Source organism: Gilbertella persicaria (assembly GCF_025201335.1).
Source record: "Gilbertella persicaria strain CBS 190.32 chromosome Unknown B0P05scaffold_64, whole genome shotgun sequence".
Taxonomy (NCBI): domain Eukaryota; kingdom Fungi; phylum Mucoromycota; class Mucoromycetes; order Mucorales; family Choanephoraceae; genus Gilbertella; species Gilbertella persicaria.
In genome coordinates, this window is record NW_026252025.1 from 60319 (window position 1) to 86273 (window position 25955).

The following is a 25955-nucleotide window of genomic DNA, read 5'->3' on the forward strand; positions in this document are numbered from 1 at the left end:
TAGAGCTTAGGGTTCTTGGGTCTGTCGTAGAGACAGCTTCTTACTGATGTAAAGCAATGGCTAGAAGTCATCCATCATTAACGGCCTACCTGAAGTCTATGCTATATGAACAAAAAGGAAAGGTGCAATGGATGTTCGAACTAGAAAAAGATGTCGTAGTTGGTTCAAGGTGGGATGCTCGTATTCAAAACGTTTTTCTAAAGATCTTTTGAAGTTAAGTATCCATGGAGATGGTATTTCAATTTATTTGCTCTCTACTAAGTTGACTTCGTTAGTTAATTTGTAATGTATTGACAAGTTTGAACATCTTTGGAAGCCGCAACTAATATCAATTGTCCATGTAAAGGTCTTGGTCTATCTTCTTCAGAATGAATAGACAACGATGACGATACTAAACAAGTCAAAGTTTGTAAATCAACCATCATGCATATTTTTAGTCAAGTCAATATAAACATCAAGGATTAGAATTACAAATATAACAATTTGAAATCAGGTCAGCCTAAGGGGGCCCACAACCAAGAAAAATGGGCCAATTCGGATAATCTTTGTTTGTCAATGCGAACCATTCAGATAATACTATATAAAGATTCACTTATATCTAGAAGTTATTTAATATTGTTTATCAGTAACATACTTGGGGCGATAACGATGAAGACTTACTGCATTTGTAGAAAAATGAAAGATTTTTTCTCTAAAATCATGGCTATCAACATTGATAATACAGCCATAGTTGGTAAAATGGGCAAGTAATCAGAACTCACTTTTTGACAAGAAAGAGGTGCTCGACAATTGTTTATTTAGTATGTTTTTTTTAAAGAAAGAAAGAAAGAAAGAAAGAAGAGAAACAATAAAGTTAATCACACTTTCGGCGACACGGTGCTTGATTGATGGGAAAAAATACCTCAAGTAACCAATAAAAATTCTCACGTCTGTGGGTTTGAATTTGTATTTTATTTAGGCAGTGAATATCCCTTTTCTTTTTTCTGTATTCATAATAATGCGGTTCACTCTTCTTCCAAGGCTTGTTGCTTCAAGGTCTTCTTTTCAAAGCCAAGTAATAATGAAATTTTATATCATTATGATTGACATGTTATAGGCTGCTCTACAAATAAAGCGTACTTTTGTTCGTCCTGCTTCTAACGAGTTTGTCAAAATTGTCGAAGTAGGTCCAAGAGACGGTTTACAAAACGAAAAAACACTTGTACCTGCTCAAGTAAAAATCGAATTGATTGAAAGACTCGCCAAGAATGGTTTGCCTGTGGTTGAGGCTACAAGTTTTGTCAGTCCTAAATGGGTTCCTCAGGTAAGAAAAAAAAATGAAAGAAATTCAATGTTCTCATGTAGTTTTAGATGGGAGATAATAAACAAGTGTTGACTTCAATTCAAAAGAAAACAGGTGTTTATTATCCCGTATTGACACCCAATTTGAAAGGATTGGAAGGTGCTTTAGCTGCAGGTGCAGAGGAAGTAGCTTTGTTTGCTGCTGTCACCGAGACATTCAATCAAAAAAACACCAACTGTTCTACAGCAGAAGCAATTTCAAGAGCCAAGGAGGTATTGAAAAAGGCCTTGGAGCATAATTTGCGTGTTAGAGGCTATGTGTCTTGTGTGTTGGGATGTCCTTACGAAGGCCCTGTGGACCCTCAGAAAGTAGCTGACGTCGCTCAGGATTTATATGAATCTGGCTGTTATGAAATCAGTTTGGGTGACACGATTGGTGTAGGCACTGCTGGGTCCATGGCTACTTTATTAGATCATGTGCTTAAGGTTGTACCTGTAGAAGCTGTTGCGGTTCATTGCCATGATACATATGGTCAAGCCTTAGCTAACATTTTGAAGGCCTTAGAGGTGAGAATCATATTTTATGTCATTTCATACTTAAAGTTTCTTTTCGTTAGTATGGTGTTCGTGTAGTTGATAGTTCAGTAGCTGGTCTTGGTGGCTGCCCTTATGCTCCTGGAGCCAAGGGAAATGTGGCTACTGAAGATGTTGTCTACATGTTGAATGGTTTAGGGTTCAAGACAGGTGTTGATTTGAATGCTTTGGTAGAAACAGGTGAATGGATCTCAGAGCAAATCGGCCGCCCTACCAGTTCAAGAGCTGCTTCTGCTTTGGTAGTCGCCAAAAGACGTAGACAACAATTGGAAGAACAAGTCAAGACGGAAGTTAAAGCCAAGCTTTAATAAATACCAAGTCACTTTCATGCTATTAAAATAAAGTTTTTCTCCCTTTTTTTTTGTTCAATGGACAAACGCGTTCACGCTACTTCTGCTACAGACATGAGCTCAGAATGTAAGATTAGAAAAGACATGGGACATACTATTCATTCATTAGATCTCGAGATCAAAAAACCAAAGACTTCAGATGAAGTTCAGTTGACTGCCAAACAAAAAAAGAAGGCCACCAAGGCACGTAAACTTGGCATGACATTTGAGATGCAAGATAATGAACTTGTGAGTCCAATCAACCGAAAAAAAAAGAACTCATCGTTTATGCAAGGTTATTCATCCCAAACTATTTTTTAAACATTTCAATGACTTTGCTTCCATGAAAGATGCACGTAACCTCATGCTAACAGCCCTTTTGCCTAAAGGCAAACAAGCACGATTAGCCGAGATTCCTGACTTTCCAGGTGTAGCGCCTATCCAAAAAGCCATCATTATAGATGTGCCTATTCTTGATCCGTACACAATGCATTTACCCCTGGATATCTTTCAGGTTTCCAAGGCAACCGTACCTGACATTTATCAACAACTCCAATCCAGTGCTTTTTATTCTTACATTCAACAAGGCGAACAAGAAAAAGAAATATTAGGTCTAGTGAGTGCAGTGGGATTTGACCAATATAAGCGAGTCCATGATCGATTTTTAGAGTTATTGGAAGTTCCTTTATCTAAAGGAGAGATAAAAAAGAAGCGTGAAGAAGAAGATGCAGGTATATAGAGGCATAAAGCAACTAGATATTGACACTATCCTAGACCCTGATCATAAGAGAGCCATCGCACCTGAGATACTAGTCATGTCAAAAGAGACACTTAAAATGGAAGATTTCCCTATACCTTCAGTTTTAGATCCCCAAAGTAGTTTAGAAGAAGGCTGGGTAGATACTTTGCCTGAAACAGGATTGGAACCCAAGACATTAGTTGCTCTTGATTGTGAAATGGTAACTCGAATCAACAAGGCGATGAAACTAATGCGGTATGTTAGTGTAAAACTGTCAATGGTTATGCAGTCACTAGAGTAGCCCTGATTGACCGAGAACACAAGATCTTGATTAACGAACTTGTCAAACCTTCTGAAGAAATCACAGACTACGTAACACATATCAGCGGTGTAGATGAAGCATCACTCAAGTATATTACAACCACATTAAGTGACATTCAACAAAAAATCATGAAATTCGTGACGGGCGATACAATTCTTGTAGGTCATGGTCTTGTCAATGATCTCAAATGCCTCAAGATGCGCCATCCTTACATCATTGATACTTCCATCATCTATCATCACAAAAATGGTCCACCTTATAAACCTTCTTTACGCGATCTATCTACTCGGTACCTGAAACGGACAATTCAGGTACGTGATCAAGATAAAAAGCCAGGCGAAGAAAAGGGCCACGATCCATGCGAAGATGCAAGTGCTAGTTTAGAACTCTTGGAGCGTAAGCTTCGATATGGTCTCAATTATGGCTTAGCAGGCCTATCTCAGGTAGAGACCATCTTGGATTTCTTGGACAGAAGTCATCAGACAGGTGCCGTCGTTGAATGTGGAGCCAATCTGAGCTATTTGATGAAACAAAAACTAGAGAAACATAAGGGATACTTTAGTTTAGAGAATGACGAACAAGTGGCCCAAAAGGTAATGGAGCAACATGCCTTGAAGCAATTAGTGGTTGCACGGTTCGAATTACCCCAGCCAACAGAAGACACAAGACAATCACAGTTCTTGAATTTGTTTTCAAAGATGTACGAAAGCATGGAACCAAACACGGCGTATTGCTTTACTACAGGTTATAGATCCAATCAAGAAAGAGAAAGGCAAGTTGCTTGCATCAAAACATATAAACAAACAAATTCTATTATAGGTTAAGAGAAAAGCGGGTGGCATATAAAAAGAAACTAAAAGCAGTGGGTTTAGCTGATATTCCATTAGAAGAACGTTGGAGTATAGAAGATGAACATGCATTAGAAACCATTGCTGATACCACTCGACGCGGTTTTATTTTTGCTTCAGTCAAGAATAAGCCTGCGTAAATTATGCAAATAAAGGAATTAACCATTTTAAACAACATGCCGTAAATTGTCGTACAACGGGGGTACCACAATGTAATCAAAAGCGTCTCATGCTGGTGCTTTAAAGGATCATCGTACGCGAAATGATACAAGCACATATGCAAGTGACTATCGTTAAGTTACAGCAGAAGGATCTCTTCCTAAGGATGGCAATTATTTTCTTACTTATTTAAACACGCCTTGAAAACTTTCTCTTTTCTTTTTTCTTTATTCTCTTTCTTGCATTAAACAAATATGCTAGGACCTTCACCTGTAGCTAAAGTAAGTTGCATGCTACTTGATAGCAGTTCATTGATTCAATTTAGCCCATTGAACCTCGCAATTACTTTGTCGATTTTTTGGACAAGATCAAACATGACATGGAAGACGAAGATTTGATCAAAAGCTTTCATGCACTTACAGAAAACATACAGCGCAAATCTCCCAAGACCACTACTCAATTCAAAGCGGCTAATGGAGGTGCAGTGGTATTAAAGGCGAACAAGTCTTCTCCTCCTTCTTCTTCTGGTCGTGTTGATCCAAGCCCTTCATCTCAACCCACAGGGTTCAAATGGACCTTGGAATCCCTGGCTCAAAACATCAAGGCTGCACTCCATATCAACCCTACCAATACGGGTGCTATTAAAGATGCTTTATCCCTGCCTATCAAAGACCAACTTACGTTGTTAGGGGCCATTACTGAAAGGTAAAGCCCCATGTAGCACGAAAAATAGACTATTGACCCTTGTTACACACTAGATTACTTGGAAAAAATGCGCCAGTGAACGATCGTAACAACACGTTCGAATCTGTCATGAACATTTTAGGCAATTTGGGACCAGAATACAGTGACCTTATTTATGTTGTTACTCAGCCATTAATCCAACAGTTTTATGTAAGTTTTTATAACAAGAATCATTGACTTATTCTACCATAGAATGATCTCCCCAAGCCTTTTATCAACTACGTTGGCCATAGTTTCCGCACTGCTGATGGAAGTTATAACAGTCTTATTTTCCCTGAAGTTGTAAGTCCACTCAATCACATTCATGTGTGATTTATTCTTTTCTAAACTAGGGTAAATCGGGTTCGAATTATACCCGTACTGTAGTAAGAACTGGCCTTAATAATACAAATCTACCTTCGGCTAAACTCGTGTTTGACAAACTCTTGAGAAGACCTGAGGGTGTATTTAATGAGCACAAAGGCAGTGTCAACATGATGTTACTCTATTTGGCCATTCTTATCACCCATGATTTGTTTTATACTGACCCAAATGACCCCAAGCGTAATCTGACCACAAGCTATATTGACCTGTAAGTCATAGTTTTATGGATTCTATACATGTCTAATGATCCTAGTTCTCCACTTTATGGTTTCAACCAAGAAAATCAAGAGTCAGTGCGTGAAATGAAAGACGGTCTTTTGAAACCTGATCAATGGTTTGATAAACGTCTCGTCATTCAGCCTGCAGGTAAGTCATTCCTATTGTTTGGGTGATACTTATGATTTTGAAAGGTGTTGCTAGTCTATTGGTTATGTTCTCCCGTAATCATAATTATATCGCAAAGAAACTGTTGGAAATCAATGAAAATGAGCGTTTCTCTTATGGTCCTGGAAAGCGCCTCAAGAGTAAAGAAGAACAAGACGAACATTTGTTCCAGACAGCACGTTTGATCAACAATGCTTGTTATGCTAATGTTGTTATTCATGACTATATTCGAACGATTATTGGTACTACAGCAGATTCTGATTTCATTCTTGACCCGTTTGCTACACCTTCAAACCCAATTTACGGCAATGCTGTCTCTATTGAATTCAACGTCATCTATCGATGGCACGCTGGTATTGGTAAAAAGGATTCTGAGTGGATTGATCAGGTGATGAGCCTTTTGATGAACAAAATGAAAGAAAAGCGAGAACAAAAACATCCTGGCGAATACCGAGAATTGATCAACAAGGGTACACAAGATGAAAGCCTCTTCGACCAACTTTTACAAGAGTTCAATGTACATTTCGTAAATGCTTCTGACGAAGAATTAGCAAAGGGCTTGCCTATTGCTGGTGCACACCGTGATCTTCAGACTGGTAAATTCAAGGACACAGATATTATACAAGGTTTAAGAGACGGTTATAATCAACCCCTATCAGAAATTGGGTAAGTATGTGTACATAAATAATGGAAATCACTCACATGTTTATATAGTAATGGACGTAATACGCCTGCTGCTCTGGAACATGTTGAAATTGCCGGTATTAACCAAGCCCGTGCACTGGAGATTTGTAGCTTTAATGATTTCAGAAAGTTTCTTAACCTGACGACTATGAAAACATTTGCAGACTTTACTGAGGATGTTGAAGTCCAAAAGGGGCTGGAGAAGTTATATGGGACACCTGACCGAGTTGAACTATATGTAGGTCTGATGGTCGAACGCACAAAACAAACAGGTCTTCGATTGCCTTATACGATGGGTCGAGCCATTTTAAGTGATGCTGTCAATTTACTAAGAAATGACCGTATCTTGACTAAAGAAATGACACCTGCTACTTTGACCAACTGGGGCTTCGAGTACTCTCGAGGTGATCCTCATGGTAATAACCGTGTGTTCCCTACTTTAATTGCCAATTCATTTCCCGATGCAACCAACGCCTTTAGTTCAGAAGAGCTCAGGACTTTGTTTAACGTTCCAAGAAAACAATAAGTTCTTGTGCAACACAATCATAAGCTTGTCATGATCAATAAATTCTTTTTTTATTTATTTACAAAATGGTATAAATGCATGCATGTAGATGTGAAGTTTTAAGAGTGTTGATACAGTTGTTGATGATTAGCAAGATTTCCTTTTGAATGGAACTTTCTATGGCAAGAACGACAACGAACAGTAGTACGCTTAAGATGTGTGGTTCCTTGTTGTTGTAGTTGGAGTGTAGCCATTGTCATGAGCTTCTCTTCAATTTCATTGAGTGGCCATTCATAGACATTGTGAGTTGTGTTTGACAGTGAGGCTAACATATAAAAAATAATGAAGAAACAAAAAAGATAAAAAAAATATTTTTTTCTTTGCTCCTTTTGTCCTTTCTTTTATATATTTATACGTAATTCTTGTGTCATTCGAGAAAAGGGCTCATTATGCGGAGTACTTCATTGGCGTTGTGTTGAATAGAATTTAAGTTTGTACCTTCCGTGATTTTAATTTGCACTCTTTTTTTCAAATCATATGGTAGATTCTCTGAAACAAGTAGTACAAAGAAGTTTTTTTTTTTTTTATCATCAAGATTTAGTTTAGTCCTCAAATGTGTAATGGTACAAAAACATATTTGCCACTATAAATAAAAAAGGCTTGCAAATCACTCGATAAGGCACTGTTTCTGTCACTAGTTTTTTTTTTGTTGAGTTCTTTACAATCAACCAAAATTGCTTGATTGGATTCAATTCAGGAGATTACAGAGGTGGGGGTAGGAAAGGGGAGGAGATACACACAGCCATGTCTTCGATCTACAACATATCATTCGATGCCTTCATGCTTGTGAGTCAGAACATTGCTCATGACTTATGTGTATCCAAAACATCAAGAGTGCTTTAAATAAAGTTAAAATAGTGGCCGATGGCAGTACCTCTCTAGACGTTTTAGATGTGCTCGATAACTTGCAGTCCTCTGCGGGAGCCTCATACAGCTGTCTTACTTTGGCATGCATGATTTAAAATGGTAATATAGTACCCAGGGTTGTCAAAGTGTTTGCTATTGCTGTACATATATCCACGCTAGTCTTTTCCCTCTCCATTTTTTTTTGTTTCATAGAAGCGCAGTTGCTTTAGAGATCTAAATGATTTGCTAATTATTCAGCCACGCAGCCCAATCCTTGTCAAATTTTATCAAGATGAGAAGCCTCATAGACAATTGTTATCACAACTGAATATGCATAATTTATCCAAAAAGCTTACTTATTACTTGGCAGAGACTATTTAAGCTTTCAAAACTTGATTCACTATTGTACAGTGCAATAAAAGGCTTTTCTACTTTTAATTTGAAATGCGGTTTTGGGTACCTTTAAGATCTTGTTTATTGCAAAAATTGATATTGATAATACAGTTACTATGCTACTCGTCTAACATAGATCCTCTAAACCCAATGTTGAGCCTCGCGGCACACAGATGTAGATATGAAATACATCTATTCCCATCATGATGAATGCATCAGAGAAAAATACCAAAAGACCAAGAGTGTCTTTCGAAAGAACAGCTCATGCCTAGACCTAAGGACTTGATTACGTCAAAAAAAGGCTAACATGGTCAATAATTCATGCAGACAAACGACAATATCAGCGTAAGACTTTCTCACGCCTTTTCAAAATGGCTTTAAACCACAAACATGATCAAAACGCTGATCCTTATCTTCCCTCCATATGTCTATATAAAATTATATGCCTTTGTCTAAAGATTAGGATTACATTAAACATGAGTTTATTGATCTATGGCTTCAATTTCATCCAGCTACACATCAACGCAAAGTGCCTATAAAGACAAATAATCTATTTATGTCACTTGGTGACCAAGGGGCACATTTCCCGTAAGAATAGTGGTATGTGCTTTATAATTTGAATGTGACAAGAAGTATTGTATGTTATTCCTTTGATAAATTCTTAATGATAACAACTCTGCCTGGATGGCAGCTCAAACGAGCTCATCCTATTGCTTTTCACGATAGAACGAAGGAGCTCCATCGAAGAAGAAATGAAACGAAATTTAGGGGCATCTATATTTATCTGTTGCTGCATTTTTGTCCTACAATAGCAAGTCTATCAAGAATATGTAAGTGTCGCTATAGCTTTTATTAGAGGCTGCTTTACTACCATTGACAAGATGCAAATATGCCAAACAACTATAAAAAATGTTCGTTAAAACTAAAGCATTATTGAACCATCACAAAAGACTTATTGACACTTTATCAATGCTGAAGACCATTGCAAACTAGTTAGACTACGAACCAGTTGAAGCATTCTCTAGAGTCAAAGTGTTTATTTTTGTGCATGTTTCTAATGCATTTATAGATGATAAGAATCAGACTTGATGATGGCTAGCTACGCTCTTGGCTTATTGAATAGTTTAAGCAGCTTTCGAAAGTAATTAATTTTTTATTGGATGATAAAAGTAAACAACATCCATGAATTATAAGTTAATCAAAATAACCATTTTCGCTTAATAATGTCGTCTTCGACAGATCTTAGAAGAATTTGAAATGCGAGCACAAAGCCCATGCTAGAGAAATATAGATTTGACACTCTGGAAAAGCCTGCCTTCTCTGGTGAATTCTAGCATTCTGAAGTTGGCTGAAGCTGAACTAGCGGCGGATTGGCAGCCCGCTGCCTTCTAATTCCCTTCTTTTGAGTTTTCTTTGTTTGAGCATACTAAAGTATAGCAAGGTTTGAAAAAGTCAGAAAATTGTCATTTTGGCCTTATGGTCCCTTTTACAAAACTTTTCTATGATGGTCAAGTTATACTCGGCGACGCCATCAAAGCTATCCGAAAATTATCCGCTTTCAAATATCTGTAAATTCTGCCTTTTTGAGACAAGTCAATGGTTCTTACACTTGTTCTCTTTCCTTATATCCCCCTTTCTGATGATAAATCTTCATCCTTAAAAAAACTTCACTTCTCACTATTTTGCGATTGGTGGTCGATAGAGACATTGCAGACATAACATGTATTGGTACGAATTGCTTCTTTATATCTATAAAATACACCCAAAGTGTTACATTTGCAAAAGTACTCTAAAAATATACACTACAGCTCAAAAACGAAAAACACATTTTTAGAGGACAGCTCACTATCTTAGTATTAGATATGTTACGCTCTTTATACCATTAGATGCGCCTTATTTATATCTACCAACTTTGTTAATGCATTTTTTTGATAACTCTTTGCTTTTAGATACTTTTAGTCCATCATTTCTCCTGAATTTCTAGTTTTTGACACGAGAATACCAATTTAACCTCAGAATTTCTTTGAGGACACTTCACTTACGCCAAGCTTTAAAGCATTTAAATAAAACTATACTTGACAATACCATCCAATCCTATCTAGCTATTAAGTGTGTATCTTTTTAAGTTTTAATCTTTGTTATCATCTTCTAGCTTATTTTCAGTTTTTTATTCATCTTTTAAATTATTTCTTTGTAAATCTTCATTAGTTTCAATAAAGACATTTCTCTTCTTGCCTTTTTCAATGCTAGTGCTACATAAAAACTCGTAGCTTGGACTTGTTGGAATGGTATTTTAGGATATGATTTGATCGTTACAAAGTTCAAAATGGTGCTCGAAAATTAAGCTACTTCTGTTCCAATAATAGTGATAAAGTGTGACATGTCTATTGTTGTCCAATGCAAAAAAAAAGGAGCTGCGACACGTATACATTTTCTTTTTATCTTTCCCCCTTTTATACATTATGGGTGCTTTGGTAAGCGCGTAAATAAACAGTATATGCTTACTAACATCAAATAGCAACTTACTATTAAAACGCTTCAACAAAAGCAATTTAAACTTGACGTTGATAGTGCTGATACTGTTAGTAATTTTTTTTTTGGTACTTAGTGTCCTTTACTTACAAAAAGAAAAAAAATAGATCCTTTCTGTCAAGGAAAAGATCCAAGAGGCACAAGGTCATCCTGTTGCTCAACAAAAGCTTATTTTTTCTGGTAAAGTATCAATGTTATGTTTCTATTTGCTTACCAACTTATCTTTAGGTAAAATTCTTGTTGACGATAAAAAGGTTGAAGAATACAATATCAGTGAAAAGGATTTCTTGGTTGTGATGGTATCCAAGGTATGTGTGTATGTGTATATATGTGAACAGAGTACCTAATGAATGAATAGCCTAAGGCTACTTCTGCCTCGTCCTCTAAACCTAGTACTCCTGCACCTGCTCCTGCTACACCAAAGGAACCAGAAGCTTCCCCCGCTCCTGTTGCTGCTCCTGCTAATGAATCTTCTGCTCCTGCTCCTGCCACTGATTCTGCCCCTGCTGCTCCTGTTGAAGCAACTGCTACCAATACTACTACAGCCACAGAAACAAATACGGATAGCAATTCTCAATTAGGTAACAAAAAAAAATGCTCGTGATGAGACATTGACGCCTTTCTTTATATATAGTTACTGGAAACCAACTTGAAAGTGTTGTTCAGAATATGATGGAAATGGGTTTTGAACGTGAACAATGTTTGCGTGCTCTTCGTGCTAGTTTCAACAACCCTGATAGAGCTGTTGAATATCTTTTCAATGTAAGTTTTTACGTCTTTGAGTATGCGCCTAAAGTAGGATTAGGGTATTCCTCAACATGTCTTGGACGAAATGAACACTCAACAACAGCAACAACAACAACAGCAGCAGCAACAGCAACAACAACCTCTACAAGCACAACCACAACAAGCTGAAGAAATGGCATCACCTACTACTGCCACAGCTACTTCTCCTGATAGTAGTAAAGTATTAAAAGCGATGGATATAATCGTACTAACCCTACACTAGATGCTCCATTAAACTTATTTGCTGCTGCTGCACAACACCAACAACAGCAACAACACCAACAACAACAACAGGGCGGCGCTCAATCTGATTTCACTAATTTGAGAAACACACCTCATTTCCAACAAATTCGTCAACTAGTTCAATCCAATCCTGCTTTACTTCAACCTCTACTTCAACAATTGGGTCAAAGCAACCCTGAAATTCTTCGATCCATTAATGCTGATCCCAGTGGATTTTTGCAGGCTTTATTAGAAGGTACTGAAGATGAAGAAGGTGGTGCACCTAGTGGATCCTCTATGATTCAAGTCACTCAAGAAGAGAAAGAAGCCATTGACAGAGTATGTAAACAAAAAAAAAAGAAGCAATCAAAATTGTCTAATCAGATTGTAGTTGGTAGCATTAGGATTTGATCGCAACATTGTCATTGAAGCTTATTTTGCTTGTGACAAGAATGAAGGTAAGAAAAAAAAAAAGAAGAAAAATAACATTTTTATTGACATTGTCTATAGAATTAGCAGCCAATTACTTGTTTGAACATGGAAATGAAGACTTTGAATAAAATTCTTTTTAAAATAAACACCTTACTTTAAATACTGATTTGCTTTATATACTGATAAATTGTGTCATCATGGCTAGAAAGACCATTTCTATATTTGTAAAAGGCCGTCATTTATGGTCTGTCTGTCTCTCTTTTTTGCTTTTTTTTATCTTTATTACAAAACTTGACTATGTGTGAAGAACAAGCCATCAGTACTAAATTTACACACCGTAAGAGTTACTCGAGTCGTGTCTTTATAGGTCCTTGGGATATCAAAGCACCTCAACCACCCCCTAAGCAAGATCCTACCGAAGAATTGTCTTTTAACCAACAAGACCTCGAAAATACTTCTGTACGGTCTTCAAATAAGTAAGTAAACATGTAAATCATTTTCATCTCATACAAGTAAAAGACCATTGTCTCAGAGTAGTAAAGCTTCTATAACACCTATTCGTGAAGTGAGTATAGCAACACCTTCTTCGGAAGAAACCAGCTTCATGACAGCAAAGTCAAGACCTGTCTCTTCTTTGTACCAACATACCAAGTCTTCTTATTCAATCGTACAAGAAGAGGAAGAAGAGGAAGAGATTGATTACGACATGTTAATTTCAGATACTTTATTGACTAAACCAACAGAAACAATGCAGGAAAATAGTGATGCAGAATCCGCTAGAACAGTCCGCCCTTCAGCTTCAAAATCAGATCCAACATTTGATAAAAAAGGAAAATCACCGATGCGTAACTTGAGTCTGTTAAAAAGGAAGGCCAAGAGCAGTAAAACAAGTGCGTTTAGCCGCAAAAGAAAACCATTGGTTTGGAAAAAAATGGGTCAGCAACAAGTTCAGACACCTATTTCATTGAAACGGGAACCTATCTTGTGTATGCGCTCTGTGAATGGATCTGTTGGGACAGAACCTACACGATACAAGGCAACCAAAGAAGCCAAGTTTGATTTATTGGCAGAAAAATGGAGACAAGTTGAACTTGTGTTAACTAGTACTTGCATCTCTACATTTTCAGCTTCGGTAAGTTTTATCTTGACAATTGGCAGAAGCTAATAAGAAACCAAGACGTTATTTTGGCCTAAATATAGGCTAGAGCATCGTGTTTATTTGACAGGACCTAAAAGACCAAGGCAATTGGAACTCTTTCTTATGTCGCCTTTGGACTATACGTTTGGCTTACGTTATATATCAGCTATGAAGAGCGTTCCAATGGCAGTAACACTTACATTCAAAGCCAGGTCATTTCTGAAATGTCAAGAATGGTATATGCAACTGTATAACATGTTGCCTCTCGAATGCAAGCGCCCTCCTCCACAATGGTGTGAAGTATATATACCCATGCTAGACTTGACTGTCAATTTGCCACTAGCACATCTTCAAGACAGTAGTAGCATCACATTAGAAGAAGCAAAAGAGGCCGTTGTCGATATCTTGAAAGAAGAGCAAGAGGAATCACTTGAAAAAATAACGGCCAAGAGCTCACAAGCATTAGATGATTTTGGTTTCTGCTGGACCACAGGTGATCGTGCTGAATGGATCTACTGGACTCACTCAGCTACACATCAGCCCATGAACAGCGTCATTTGTCCACAAAACATCGAAAAGACACACCGTCTTGAACTTCGACCTATTGAACATACACCCAACCATATTGTTTTGCCAGACAACTTTGTCTTAAAAGAGCCTCCACCTGTAGAAGGGTTTTTGATACACATAACTGATTTCACAGGATCCAACAAGACCAAAAAGAACCGCAAGATGAGATATTTTGCTTCCTTTGATCAATACTTGTTTTATACTCCTGTTCAAAAGACAACTGTGCCTAACATGCGATGTTTTATTGATGAAGGTCTTTTACCAAAGAATGCTCGATCTCAACCCTACGTATCTGCCATTTCACCTTATGCGCCAGCATGCACACCTGAAATTCAAGCTGGAGAAATAACAAGGCGTATGCTCTTGATGACAGAAGCCAAAGGCGTGATTGATTTAACTCAAGTCTCTTATGTCAGAAGAACATTTATAGATAATCCTATGACAAATTTCGAAGAAAGTGGCATTAGCAACCATAGTCGTATAGCTTTATTAAACAAGCAATCCAGTATACCCAGTTATCAGGCTGTTAGTCAACAAGACAGCCGAAAAGCTTGCTTAGAACTCGTCATGGAAAATGGCTTGCAGATCAAATTTGAGGTAAGTCTGTAGTACGTTTGCTTCTCTAACTCTTTTTTATAGGCTTATTCAAGTGATACGTGTGATTTATGGGTGAATTATTTAGCACAAATTGTGGTTTATTGGAAAGCCCGTAAAGAAGCTGTCAAAGACGTCCATTCTTACGACAACTTTATTTTCAATCACGCTAAATCACTGGTCAATACAAAAGATGGGTGTGCTCATCATCAAAATCAAAGGTTAGCAGATACACGTATCTGGAGTCTCTGTCTGTATGAGCAATGCCGTGATGTAGTGGTAAGGATGCATGTATGTTGTGACTCATCTAATGATGGATAGAAATCAGGTATTCTCTACTACAAGCCTCATAAACGAGGTAGTTACTCTCAAAAAATGTTCATATTGACTGCAAATGGATGGGTTCTGTTCTACAATGTTTATGACCGAGATTCTAGTAAACAACACTGTAATCACCAAAAGAAAGGAGCATTAGATCTAGCTGGTTGTTATGTCTATTCCGGTCTAGATGATTCCAAGAAACGCAAAGGATCCAACCGAGACAATTTGTTAAGGAAATCAGCACGTATCTATAAAAATGGACTGTCTACAGATGATGATTCGCTTTCTTGTATCTTTTCCATTTGGAAGCCTAGTTTACGGCGCTATTTCAGTACAAGAAAACATCGATTAAGTGTCTATCATCATGATAAGCGAACAAATCCTTATGGAAGTACATGGACATTTTTAGCGCCTAGTAGAAGAGAAAAGGAAGAGTGGGTATGCGCTTTAAACACTGTGATAGAACATATGATTCGAAATGAAAGTCGATAAAATAAAGCATCTCTCATTGTTATCTTTATTCATGTATGTAGCTATACTCTTCTTGTGTTTACATGACCAAACCCTGACTTTTTTTAAAAGGGCAAATATACCCTAAAACATCATAATTGTCGGTTAGAATAGTAGAGTTGCTATGTTGCAAACCTTGAAATGAATCAACATTTATTTAAAAATGGTTTTGAGGTTGTTGAGGATAGTAATAGTATAAAGAGTTATTGTAATTAACAGCATTAGATGGGGGTTGGTGTTTATGGCCTCTATCGTTGTGTGAATTCCATTGCTCTTCGCCCTCATGGATATCAGGAGAAGGTCCCCAACCTTCATCTTCATCTTCGCCAGCTTGGGGTTCATTGGGAGATGTTGATTTATCGTACACTAACGAACTACTGCCTACATTACCATTCATAGGTACATAATAGTAGAAAGGCTGTTGAGGAGGGTACAGATTGGGATCGACACCATAGTAAACCATACCATTTGCTTCAAAACCTGGAGGTAAAGGACCATAAAATTTATTGGTGTTTGCGCCTTCAGTACTAGGTTGAACATTGCCACCCATATGAAAATAATTGGCATTGGGAATCATGGGCACATAAGCAATGTTGGCACCGTTCATGTGTTGAGGTGTTGAATAATACATGGGAGTGGGCTGTTGTTGTACTGGTGGCTGATCTTCTTTGCGTCTTCTCCAGTTCTCATCAAGTTGACGACGAGGCTTATTTTGACGAGGCTTGCGAGAATCAAAATGAGGACTGTGGTTCGCTTGATGGTGGTGGTGGTGGTGGTGTCTTCTCGGTGAATTTTCAACAGAGGAAGAAGAAAGAACTCTGGGTGATTGAGAGGAAGTATCAGCATCACCAGGAGCTATCATACCAAGTACTTGTTCTTGTTGGAGCCATTCAGGTTCTTCTTCTGCTTCAAGGATGATTTCTACATCAGAGTCTTCATTACCCGTATTATGGAGCGATCCCCAGCCAGATTCCTTTTGCTCTTGTTCAGCATGGAAAGAAATAGTAGTATTAGTAGTATTAGTAGTATTAGTAGTAGTAGCCTCATTTTCAATTTTTTGAGATAAATAACCACGACCTCGTCGATGTTGATGGCTTTTCTCTTGACGACTCCAGCTTTCTGATTCTTGACCCCAACCACTGGAGCTGTCGTTCGATTGGTTGGTGGTATCCACTTGGCCCCAGCCTACATTTTCAGGCTTGGCAGTCCAGGAAGAAGATGAATTTCTCTGTGTAGGCTCTGACTCTGATACAGATTTGTTGGAAGATCCCCAGGTAGCTTCAGACCATACATTTTCGTTAGGTCGATGAATAGTAGGTGCTCCCCAACCTTCGACCTCTATCTCAACCTTGGTGGATGGTACAGGCGATTTCGTATCTGGAGCATTCCAACTATCAGTTTCATGCTTCGAAGTAGTAGGTTCATTCCATTCTGAAGTTTCAGTTGGTGTAACATCATTAGGTTTGTCCGAACTACCATTAATATCGTCAGGTTTATCCCAGCCATTGGAAGTAGATTCCTTTGAGTCAATAGCAGTGTCACCCCATGTATCAGCATCAAAAGAAGTAGATTTATTCCAGTCGTTTGATTTTGAGGAAGGCTCACCCCAACCTTGTGTATCAGCAGGCGTGGTTGAAGAAGTGTTCCATTTATTCGTGTTCCATTTATTCGTATTCCATTCTTGATCTGTTGTCTCTTTTTCTGGATTTCTTGATTTCCAAGGCTTGTCTTGCTTTTGATTATCTCTTCTGGGCTTTGAATGACGAAAGCTACTTGAACTGTCATTGTTGAATCTGTTTCTTCTATCAGTCCTGTTATTGTTGTTTCGCATTGTCCATTTGGAAGGTGTTGTTGGGACTTGGATTTCTTCCACAGTATAGGTTGTCCATGAAGCAGACGCTTTTTCTTCTGTTGGTATATCTGAATGTCCTCTTTCTTTACTGTTCCATTTCTCTTTATGAGTTGTTTCGATGGGCGTGTCTGCCCAGCTACTGTTATTGTTGTTATTAGTTGTATTCCAGCCATTGCTGGTAACTTCCTGCTTTTGATTATCATTGGTTTTCGACCAATCACTTGTTTTAGCTTGGGTATCCCAACTGTCAGTTGAAGCCACATTAACTGATGAGTTCCAATCATTCTTCTCTAGTGCTGGAGCAGATGATTCTCCCCACTTATTGCTCTCTGTGGAGGCATGTTCTTTTGTCCAATCGTCGATTTTATTGCTATCCACTATAGTTGATTTCCAGTCGTTGCTATCTTTTTTTACAGTGGATATTTGTTCTCGGCTGTTATCAGTAATAACCGACTTTTCCTGCTCTGTACTCCACTTGTTTTGTGTTTCATCATTTTTAGATAATTCTGGCCATTCTCCATGCTGACGATGATTTTGTCTTGGTGGGCGGTTATTGTTGTTGTTGTTATTGTTGTTATGGTATCCTCCTCGGCCATATTTCGGTCCTCTTGAATAATTGTTGTAGGGTACTCTGTTGGGCCTATAATTATTTGCTTCTTCTACCTTGCCTTCTTCAATTAATGTACGCTTTCTTCTTTCATCTTCCTCGTCCATTCTCAGTAATTCTTCATATCCACTATGATCCCATTTCTTGTACATGAGAGGGTCTAGTTGACGATTATAATCTTGAGCACCAGCATTATGGTTATTGTTACTGCTAAAACGAGGTTGACTGCCATCAGGGCGTGCCTCAGTCAATAAATCTTCTCTGTATCGATCATCGTGACCCCAAAACAGCCCAACATACGGCACAAAACTAGGATCTTCTGCTAGCTTTCGACGATATTCACGGTGTTCTTGAAAGCGTTTTCCGCTGTCTTCAGGCTGATCCTGATAAGCTGCTGTTTCTTGATGCTGATAATCATGTGTGGCTTGAGGTGTATCATTGACTTGTTGATAATCAATGATTTCTTTATGTTCAGCTTTTTGTTCTTTGACTACTGTAGCAGGTTGCTGTAGTTTTATAAGAGGTTCTTCTTGCTCAGGCTGTTCTTCTTCTTCGGATTCCTCGCCTGAACCTTCAGTCTCTGCTTCATCTAAATCACTTTCTTCGCTTTCTGAGCAGTAGGAAGAAGAAACATCCGAATGTTCACTATCAGAACTGTTGTAGGAGACAGCAGAGCCTTCTCCCTCCGAAGCATACTCGCCTTCAGAGTCATGTCCTCTTCTTCTAGAGTAAAGTAAGCGTGACATAGTCAATAGCTTATTTGGACGCGTGAGAGAGCGAGAGAAAAAGTGTGTTAAAAAATAAGGTATTCAGTGACTTGTTTCATATTAAATCAAAGCCCGTTTGTCACACCAAGTGCATACAATACCTTTTTAGAGAGTCCAGATCGACAGCATATTCAACGGAACAACCAACATCACTCTCATATATTCATAGTTTAACATGACCGGGCTCATTGTGTAATTCTAGGAGGCAGGGGAAAGAGAAGAACGTTTAAAGAACACCTCCTTAATAGACTATTCGGTAGAGTAAACAAGATTTTCTCAGTTATAAGCTTTCTCCTGGCCAAGAAAGAAAGGAACAGAAGGATTAGGCACCTTTGGGATTGTCTACTTATACATGATTCCGGAATTGTTGATACACTTTTATTTTTTTTATTGTCGCTCCTACTCCTGCCTTTGTTGCCGTAGTGAAGGCAAAAGTTGTGGCATGACCTTTCCTTCTTAAAAAGAGCTAATTGATATTGATTTTAGCTTTTTTCTCATAGAAAAAAAAAAGAACCTATGCATAAAAATGCCAACAGCAAATTGGAACTCTAACAGTGACAGACATTTAAAAGATACTACTACCAACTCCACAATGCGGACAGAACAAGTACAACAACCAGCAATTCCATGGTCTCAAGTCTTACAGAGAATTCTATCCTATCCCAGGTCCGAACAAAGGGCAACAAGTATTGGAGTGACCTGCCATTTAAAAAGTATGTTAACAATTTCGGGAAATAGTATATTTTGCTGTGTCCAATCTCAGGTACCTTTTTTGCTTGCTTATTCATGTTTCTATAAACAAATACTCGGTGAAAACTTATTTGTTTTTTTTTTTTGCATATTATAAAATGGAAAGAACCTTTTTTTTTTTGTTAGATACTGTGTTACCAAACCGATAATTAATTTTAAAAACAGATTTCTTGTTGAAAATCTCGATACAAAAAAAAACCCCACTTTTTCCTTTTTTTCTTTTCTTTACAATTTACACTATGACTATGGAGGAAGTCACGCGCGATTCTACAGAAGAAGCAGAGTTTGGTGATATCGACCTTTCCGGGACTTTATCTTCTGTTCATGTGTCTGACAAAAGCAATAACCTTACAGCAGACCGACTATTAGATGAGCTTCCTATACCTCAACACCAACAACCACTTTATACAACAGACTTAGACACCAGTAGAAACACGTATGATCAATTCTTTGAAGAAGTATCGTTGGATTTACCGAGAGATAAAGACGACGGACAAGACTCACCTTCTCGACTTATGAAACTTATACCTCGCCGTCAGAACAGCAATTCAACACAAAAGACACCTAGTACAAGAGATAGTTTTCATGCAGAATCAGCCATGAAAATCACTACATCAGACATTTCAGGCCCCTTTTATTCAATATCAGACGTATTGGATGATTCACCCAATAAAGCCGCTAGAGAAAGTGGAGAATATGATTCTGTCAACATCCATCCTTATCCCGGTGCTGCTCGTAGAAATGTGAATGAGGCAGAAGTTGTGGCTACATCCGGTGGTGCATCACTTCCTGTAAGGAGGACGTAAGTAGATCAATATGAAATAAACATCTTATTGTCTTATAGATTAAATCCATTTAAAAGAGCCAAATCAATCAACCAGAAGCCTTCTCCATTAGAAACAGTCATCTCAAAGACACGCCCAAGGTAAGCATGACTACTGGCAATAGTTATAGTAACTACCTGACTGTAGAATGCTTCCACCAAAAGACCCTCAAGAAGAAAAGAAGCATTTGCAGGAATATGAAGCCATGATGAGAAAAGCAAAGAAATTGGAAGCAAGAAAAAAAAAAGAAAGTTATCGGAAAAAAGAAGAAAAAGACAAAAAGATCAATCATGCACAACATGTTTGGGAAAACGACATTATTCCAAACTGGAAGACACGCGCTGGAGACAAGCGAACGCTTATTTTATGGACACAGGGCATTCCTCCTCGATGTAGGAAGAAGATTTGGAAATTAAAGATTGGTAATACATTGAATATCACCAAGGCAACATTTACAGAATGCATACGCCGAGTGCCACAAGCCATACGCACATCCTCCAAAAATAATCATGGTTTGATGTCACCTACATCGCATGGTCCACCTATGCCTATTGTCTCTACAAGTCATACCACAACATATGATCCTTATGCAGAAACATCTTTGTATTCTATACGTCGACAAAGAAGAACCAGTAGTTTGGATGTACTTCGAGAGGATTCAAAAGATGAAAAATCAGGAGAAGAAGACGCTGTAACAACCGAAGAGGAAGAAGAGGAAGAGGACAAACATATTGAATTTGCCAATGTCAGCATGGAACGCACTTCTTCTACTTATTCCTTGTCAAGTTCAGTAGGTGGACACGGCGGCCATTATAGTGACTCAATGAGTGGAAGAAGTGCAATGGAGTTGGATTCAAAGCAGAGTCTAGAGGAAGATCATGTCAATATCGAACTAGACGATGGAAATAATGATGAGGATGAGGATACAAGCTCACAAGAAGAAGATCATGAAGAGGAAGAAGCAAACGATAAAACAATGGATGATCCAACTCTGATTAATTTCTTGAATAAGGCTATTGAAGAAGATATTGTACGCACATTGCCTAGTTTATGTGTCTTTCAGGTAAAGCAAAACGACTTTGTTCACTAGTATTCACAGTTTTGTAGCCTGATGGTCCATTGTTTATGTCACTCAGAAAAGTGCTTCATGCTTATGTGGGTTATAGGCCTAATTTAACTTATGTAAGTTAGTCCATGCAAAAACCCTTTGTTTTTTTTTAATTCTCTTATAGCCTCGAGGTGCTTCATTCTTGGCTGGTGTCCTGCTTCTCAACATGAATTCACAAGACACGTTTGTGGCTCTCATCAATATGATTAGCAACAGTCAAGTCCTGTCTGCTTTGTATGACTCGGATGAGAAAAAAATCCAAGGCTTCTTTAAAGTCTTCAATGTGATTTTTGCCGAAAATCTACCAAAGCTTTATTTACATTTCAAAAATCTGGCACTCACACCTGAAAACTATTTACCAGACTGGTTCATGACTATTTTTGCTTCTATGATTCCCCTTGAACTGTCGTCTCGACTATGGGATATTTACTTACTGTACGGCGATATTATTCTCTTTCGCACAGGTCTTGTGGTGCTAAAATACTTGGAGCCACTTTTATGGGGAAGTGGGTTTAGTGAAACAGTTAGGATTTTAAATATGGGATTTGTAGGAGAGCATCGTGGAGAAGAAGTCAAGGCAGCATTGGCCGTGAGTGGACATATTACTGAAGGTGGCGAAGATCCCTTTTTTGATGAAATCTTGGGCCGAAAAGGTGTACATTTGGACGAAGCAAGATTTAAGGAATTGTTGGATGCTCATATGCCTCGACCCGTATAATAATAATAAAAAAAAGGAAACTTACCATTGTTTATATGTATATACATTTTGCAAACATGGAACAATTTAGTTATTAATAAGCTCTGTTTAACAATCAATGGCGTCTAAAATAAAAATAAAAAAAAGCGGGTTGCAAATAATGACAAACAGAATATCAAACTAATCTCCACGTAATCCCTTTCGAACAGGCAATACAGAATCCTAAACATGCATTAATTATATTTGTGCTGTATTGTTAAACTTACCACAATCACTGCATCAACACCATAGTATTTTTGAGCAACTGCATTTTCTACTTCATTATTGAGCACACCATAAGTAAATAACAAAAGACCCATTTCCTTGATCACTTGTACCATACGAGGGGCTTCCAGGATAGGTTCACTTGCTGCTACAATACCCAATAAATCCGCTTGCTTGGCAAATCGCACAGCCTCTTGAAGTGAATTGCATCGAATATCAGCCATAGGCAAAGTACCTGCATCGGTCAAGAAGAAGACAGGATAATTAGGTTGCTTCAAATTCAATGCCAAACAGATTTCGGGATGGAATGAAGAAAAGATGACATGACGGTCTTGTTCTACATTGTCATAGACGCATTCGAGAATGGTATCCACATATATATTCAGTTCTTGGAAAGAAGTCAATTCATCCTGCTCAGCTTCATCAATCATAGGATATTTGACTTCGATATTAAACCCAGCTGTCTTGGGCACACTACGAAGTGTTTCTGCGAGTGTCGTAAACGGGCCTTGAATTGTGTTGGGACCATTGCCTTTGATTTTGCCTGCTTTTGAAGTACGTGTTTGTTCAAATGGATCAGTCAAGTCAAGACGATTAGGACTGCTGGCACTGAAAGAGTGAGATCGACTGGTACGTACGCCATTGGGTGTCTGAGCACCGCTACCTGTATTGTGTTGAACGACGCCATTGGTAAGAGGCGTAGGTGGCAATGGCTTTTCTGTTGTGATAGCAGAAGAGACCGGGATTGAGATACCATGCTGGCCTTCACTCACACCTGTGTGATATTCTTTGATTCGGCCTGAACGTCTCAAATTTAAGAATTGTTCTAATGTGATTGAGTTGAGAGGAATATCATAGCCTGTCTCAGTCACGGTCCAGTCATGATAAATCACAGGTACCAAATCCTTTGTCAATTGAACATCTATAGAGTGTCAGAGTATGTATCTATTAAAAGCTAAAAAAAGTTTACCAAATTCAACATATTCAGCACCAAGAGAAGCAGCCGTAACAAAAGACAACACTGTATTTTCACCTACTTGAAGCTTGGATCCCTTTCTATTCATGCCAGAACCGCGATGACCAATCACCTGCGTGTCCACAGACTTGTAGTAAGTGTATCGATCACCAATACGCATATTTTTGTGTTGAAAAGGCGTGATCACAATGAACTCAAATCCAAGAGTACCCACGCATTCCAAATCCTTTGCTTGTACCAATGGGACTGTCTGCTGACCTCGGAGAGAAGCCTTTTCGGTTGGCCCCTTAAAACCCTTTGATTTTGAAAAGATAAAATCACCTGCCAAGACAGAAGTACCTCGAGCTAACACGCTACTGTCCCGAGAAGAACCAAATGTTTCGATCAAATCAAACCGTAAGGTGACTTCCTCTGGTTTCTGAGTTAGGAGCACAATGGGTTCAGGATAGAAATCATGTGTAAATTCAGAAGGCAAATCAATGATGGGAAATTCACCTGAAGCATTCGTGGCTGAGACAGAAAGCGAAAGTCGTTGTTCGCCTTGGAACTTTTCAGACAGTTCAATGAATTTATGACAGAGAGCGTTTCGGATATCATTGGATCCCAACGTGATGACAATCATAGATAAGTCTGTCAAGTACTTATGGCCATAAAGACGACTGGCTTTAGAGACTGATTTAGATGCTTTCGCAGGTTTACTTGCGGTTGAATTGGGTGTAGAGGCACCACTTTCGTCATCAGATGTACCAGGCAATTTAGCACGCACAGAAGGATCCAAGTACGCCTTGGGATCTTTAGGAAGCGTTAAGCGTCCAATATCTAGGTAGCCTCGAAAGACAGCGTGATCAGAAGCAGTCCAGCCATTGTGATCCACCTTTTCTTTGTTTGCATTGGCCTTTAATAATGTCTGCACAATGTCCTTGAATCCTTCAATAGCAGCAGCCATCAAGGGTGTCCATCCATTGACTTTTTCAGCCAAATCAACATTCACATGGCCTTGAGCAATTAAGACTTGAATACCCTCCAAGAAGTGGCTACGGATAGCAAACAACAATGGCGTTTCACCATCTTCATCAGCCAGGTCAGGAGAAGCGCCCTTACTGATCAACAGCTTCAAAAGTTCCAAATTACCAAGTTTACAAGCCAATGCAGCAGAGGAAGGATGATGAAGAGAACGGGCATAATCAGGGACAACTTCAGTACCATTTGCGGTCAAGTCTTCTGAGCTGTCAAATGGTGTAGGTGATCTCTGTACTGAGGCAATGGACTCATCGATGTTTTGAACTTGACCAACTTCAATCAATTCCTTAACAGCATGTGTACTTCCACGAATGATACCAAAAAACAATGGCGTAAACCCTTCACGGTCTTGCCAACCATGATCCGCAAATCCATCTTCCATAGAGTAATAGTGATGATCAATAGCATGCTGTAAAAGAAGGCGGACTAAATCAGCATTGTTTTGTTCAGCAGCGTAATGTAGAGGTCGACGTCCAGCAAAATCCTTTTGAAGTGTCAAGGATGGTTCCAGCGCCAATAGACGCTTTGCAATGTTGGCAGATGTTGTTGAACGAATACAGACACGGTGAAGTAAGTTGCGTTCATTGATATCTCTGTTATTGGATAATGACAAGCCCAAAGATTCGACAAGATAATCAAGGCACATGAGTGATTCATGCTCCACGGCAAGTTCTAGAATAGTTTCATTGGTCTGAATTTTAAAAACGTTAGCATGTACGCTAGCATGATTGTGTCAATCTAAAATACCCTTGTGCCTTCTTTTAACAAAGATTCTAATCCTTGCTTGTTGTCTTCTCGAATTGCTTTAGAAATATCTTCATTCTTTGATGTATAACGAGCGAGTCTTAATGTAGAGCTGTTGTTGGTGTTTTCTTCTTTTCCAGCAGATGCCAAAGTAGATATCCATTCGGCAACTTGATCAAGTTCCTTTCTTAGCTGAGTTGGATTAGAAAAAGGAAGTACAGCAACCTAAATTAGGCCTTATTAACAACCCTCATCATCCATGTTTGCACACTTGCCTTTGTCTCCCAATAGATCTGTTGTGTTTCCAGCCCTAACTTTTTATCTAATCTAAGTAAAAGCAGTGAGAAAAAGAAAAATAAACAAACAAAATACAAGCTGACTGTTTGTTGTCTATTTACTTTTTAAGTATTTTACGAAATCCCTTCAAGTTCAATTCAGCAAACCACATGAGTTTGTCCATCTGCTTCCTTGTTTCCTTAAGGGCTAAGGCCAACTCGTCACTCTCATCGTTGAATTTCTCATATTTCTCCTGCAAGATCCAAAGACGACGATGAATAAGTGCTTGCTTGTATACATAGAATGTGTTGATCTTCTCTAATTCTCTGTCCAGATGGAACACAATAGCTAATTCTTTTTTTAGTTGTTCTGTTCATCCCAAATCTATTTCTTACCTGTAATGTCTTCTTCTGGCGCTGGTAAATGAGCAGAGGCAGTCTTGATTTCCTTTTTAAGGGATTTGTAGGCCAAGTAGTTTCTTGACCATTCAGGTATTTGATTTGATATGATGGTTTTTCCAAACTTCATGGTATGAGAAGGAAAGAAAAGGAAGGGAAGCGGACAAGGAGAAATGACTCTTTTAAACACTGCGGAGTTTTAGGTCATTGGCTTAAGTTTCACGTGCCGATCCTATTGGTTCGAACACTGCATTAGACAAAGCTGTCATTTTTGAAGATTGTCTGCACGTGTAGCTGCTTCAGGCAGAGATTAAAG

The 25955-nt window shown here is 38.5% G+C and overlaps 10 protein-coding genes across 10 annotated transcripts; 7 read left to right on the forward strand and 3 right to left on the reverse strand.

The window, feature by feature from the left end:
• The first annotated feature begins 818 nt into the window (after nucleotides 1-818).
• B0P05DRAFT_562286 (uncharacterized protein) lies at nucleotides 819-2243 on the forward strand. The gene is made up of 5 exons (XM_051580581.1): nucleotides 819-906; nucleotides 959-1054; nucleotides 1097-1303; nucleotides 1351-1848; nucleotides 1899-2243. Exons 2-5 carry the CDS (start codon nucleotides 998-1000, stop codon nucleotides 2181-2183), a joined length of 1047 nt encoding a protein of 348 aa, XP_051430045.1. The 5' UTR covers nucleotides 819-906; nucleotides 959-997; the 3' UTR covers nucleotides 2184-2243.
• Nucleotides 2230-4446, forward strand: B0P05DRAFT_562294 (uncharacterized protein). Its single transcript, XM_051580582.1, has 6 exons — nucleotides 2230-2292; nucleotides 2335-2453; nucleotides 2500-2935; nucleotides 2979-3163; nucleotides 3208-4037; nucleotides 4085-4446. The coding sequence occupies exons 2-6, from the start codon at nucleotides 2424-2426 to the stop codon at nucleotides 4251-4253; spliced, it is 1650 nt and encodes a 549-aa protein (XP_051430046.1). The 5' UTR covers nucleotides 2230-2292; nucleotides 2335-2423; the 3' UTR covers nucleotides 4254-4446.
• Nucleotides 4447-7009, forward strand: B0P05DRAFT_562300 (heme peroxidase). The gene is made up of 8 exons (XM_051580583.1): nucleotides 4447-4553; nucleotides 4598-4977; nucleotides 5031-5166; nucleotides 5209-5298; nucleotides 5349-5587; nucleotides 5633-5745; nucleotides 5790-6429; nucleotides 6478-7009. Exons 1-8 carry the CDS (start codon nucleotides 4527-4529, stop codon nucleotides 6971-6973), a joined length of 2121 nt encoding a protein of 706 aa, XP_051430047.1. The 5' UTR covers nucleotides 4447-4526; the 3' UTR covers nucleotides 6974-7009.
• Nucleotides 7010-7554: 545 nt separating this feature from the next.
• On the reverse strand, nucleotides 7555-7713 carry B0P05DRAFT_480016 (uncharacterized protein; the record flags this gene model as incomplete). Its single annotated transcript, XM_051575101.1, has 1 exon — nucleotides 7555-7713. A coding segment is annotated over one exon (159 nt), but the record flags the coding sequence as incomplete, so codon positions are not given.
• Nucleotides 7714-10699: 2986 nt separating this feature from the next.
• Nucleotides 10700-12389, forward strand: B0P05DRAFT_562309 (ubiquitin family-domain-containing protein). The gene is made up of 10 exons (XM_051580584.1): nucleotides 10700-10725; nucleotides 10770-10832; nucleotides 10891-10963; nucleotides 11012-11091; nucleotides 11142-11364; nucleotides 11418-11545; nucleotides 11589-11745; nucleotides 11793-12130; nucleotides 12183-12249; nucleotides 12302-12389. Exons 1-10 carry the CDS (start codon nucleotides 10714-10716, stop codon nucleotides 12349-12351), a joined length of 1191 nt encoding a protein of 396 aa, XP_051430049.1. The 5' UTR covers nucleotides 10700-10713; the 3' UTR covers nucleotides 12352-12389.
• Nucleotides 12390-13154: 765 nt separating this feature from the next.
• On the forward strand, nucleotides 13155-14116 carry B0P05DRAFT_581906 (uncharacterized protein; the record flags this gene model as incomplete). The annotated part of the gene is made up of 3 exons (XM_051582146.1): nucleotides 13155-13355; nucleotides 13401-14035; nucleotides 14065-14116. The coding sequence occupies 3 exons, from the start codon at nucleotides 13155-13157 to the stop codon at nucleotides 14114-14116; spliced, it is 888 nt and encodes a 295-aa protein (XP_051430050.1).
• Nucleotides 14117-15361: 1245 nt separating this feature from the next.
• Nucleotides 15362-18561, reverse strand: B0P05DRAFT_600452 (uncharacterized protein; the record flags this gene model as incomplete). The annotated part of the gene is made up of 2 exons (XM_051583228.1): nucleotides 15362-15440; nucleotides 15492-18561. The coding sequence occupies one exon, from the start codon at nucleotides 18559-18561 to the stop codon at nucleotides 15514-15516; it is 3048 nt and encodes a 1015-aa protein (XP_051430051.1). The 3' UTR covers nucleotides 15362-15440; nucleotides 15492-15513.
• Nucleotides 18562-19473: 912 nt separating this feature from the next.
• Nucleotides 19474-20324, forward strand: B0P05DRAFT_562321 (uncharacterized protein). Its single transcript, XM_051580585.1, has one exon. It carries the CDS (start codon nucleotides 19572-19574, stop codon nucleotides 20136-20138), a length of 567 nt encoding a protein of 188 aa, XP_051430052.1. The 5' UTR covers nucleotides 19474-19571; the 3' UTR covers nucleotides 20139-20324.
• B0P05DRAFT_312659 (rab-GTPase-TBC domain-containing protein) lies at nucleotides 20222-22088 on the forward strand. Its single transcript, XM_051573507.1, has 3 exons — nucleotides 20222-21219; nucleotides 21264-21338; nucleotides 21389-22088. The coding sequence occupies exons 1-3, from the start codon at nucleotides 20305-20307 to the stop codon at nucleotides 21980-21982; spliced, it is 1584 nt and encodes a 527-aa protein (XP_051430053.1). The 5' UTR covers nucleotides 20222-20304; the 3' UTR covers nucleotides 21983-22088.
• Nucleotides 22089-22141: 53 nt separating this feature from the next.
• B0P05DRAFT_591820 (Glycerophosphoryl diester phosphodiesterase family-domain-containing protein) lies at nucleotides 22142-25769 on the reverse strand (the record flags this gene model as incomplete). The annotated part of the gene is made up of 7 exons (XM_051582940.1): nucleotides 22142-22183; nucleotides 22228-23147; nucleotides 23196-24912; nucleotides 24969-25190; nucleotides 25235-25292; nucleotides 25364-25589; nucleotides 25637-25769. 7 exons carry the CDS (start codon nucleotides 25767-25769, stop codon nucleotides 22142-22144), a joined length of 3318 nt encoding a protein of 1105 aa, XP_051430054.1.
• Between the last annotated feature and the right edge of the window lie 186 nt (nucleotides 25770-25955).

Bases quoted from the DNA above. Each gene is read 5' to 3' on its own strand.
- B0P05DRAFT_562286 (XM_051580581.1), top strand. From the start codon at position 998: ATGCGGTTCACTCTTCTTCCAAGGCTTGTTGCTTCAAGGTCTTCTTTT. The intron at 1,055-1,096 runs GTAATAATGAAA...GACATGTTATAG, and splicing joins GGTCTTCTTTTCAAAGCCAA to GCTGCTCTACAAATAAAGCG. The intron at 1,304-1,350 runs GTAAGAAAAAAA...ATGTAGTTTTAG, and splicing joins GTCCTAAATGGGTTCCTCAG to ATGGGAGATAATAAACAAGT.
- B0P05DRAFT_562294 (XM_051580582.1), top strand. From the start codon at position 2,424: ATGACATTTGAGATGCAAGATAATGAACTT. The intron at 2,454-2,499 runs GTGAGTCCAATC...CGTTTATGCAAG, and splicing joins AGATGCAAGATAATGAACTT to GTTATTCATCCCAAACTATT. The intron at 3,164-3,207 runs GTAACTCGAATC...GCGGTATGTTAG, and splicing joins TTGCTCTTGATTGTGAAATG to TGTAAAACTGTCAATGGTTA.
- B0P05DRAFT_562300 (XM_051580583.1), top strand. From the start codon at position 4,527: ATGCTAGGACCTTCACCTGTAGCTAAA. The intron at 4,554-4,597 runs GTAAGTTGCATG...GATTCAATTTAG, and splicing joins GACCTTCACCTGTAGCTAAA to CCCATTGAACCTCGCAATTA. The intron at 5,588-5,632 runs GTAAGTCATAGT...TAATGATCCTAG, and splicing joins ACCACAAGCTATATTGACCT to TTCTCCACTTTATGGTTTCA.
- B0P05DRAFT_562309 (XM_051580584.1), top strand. The intron at 10,833-10,890 runs GTTAGTAATTTT...GAAAAAAAATAG, and splicing joins ACGTTGATAGTGCTGATACT to ATCCTTTCTGTCAAGGAAAA. The intron at 11,092-11,141 runs GTATGTGTGTAT...ATGAATGAATAG, and splicing joins TGGTTGTGATGGTATCCAAG to CCTAAGGCTACTTCTGCCTC.
- B0P05DRAFT_562321 (XM_051580585.1), top strand. From the start codon at position 19,572: ATGACTATGGAGGAAGTCACGCGCGATTCTACAGAAGAAGCAGAGTTT.
- B0P05DRAFT_312659 (XM_051573507.1), top strand. From the start codon at position 20,305: ATGCTTCCACCAAAAGACCCTCAAGAAGAAAAGAAGCATTTGCAGGAA. The intron at 21,220-21,263 runs GTAAAGCAAAAC...ACAGTTTTGTAG, and splicing joins CTAGTTTATGTGTCTTTCAG to CCTGATGGTCCATTGTTTAT. The intron at 21,339-21,388 runs GTAAGTTAGTCC...ATTCTCTTATAG, and splicing joins ATAGGCCTAATTTAACTTAT to CCTCGAGGTGCTTCATTCTT.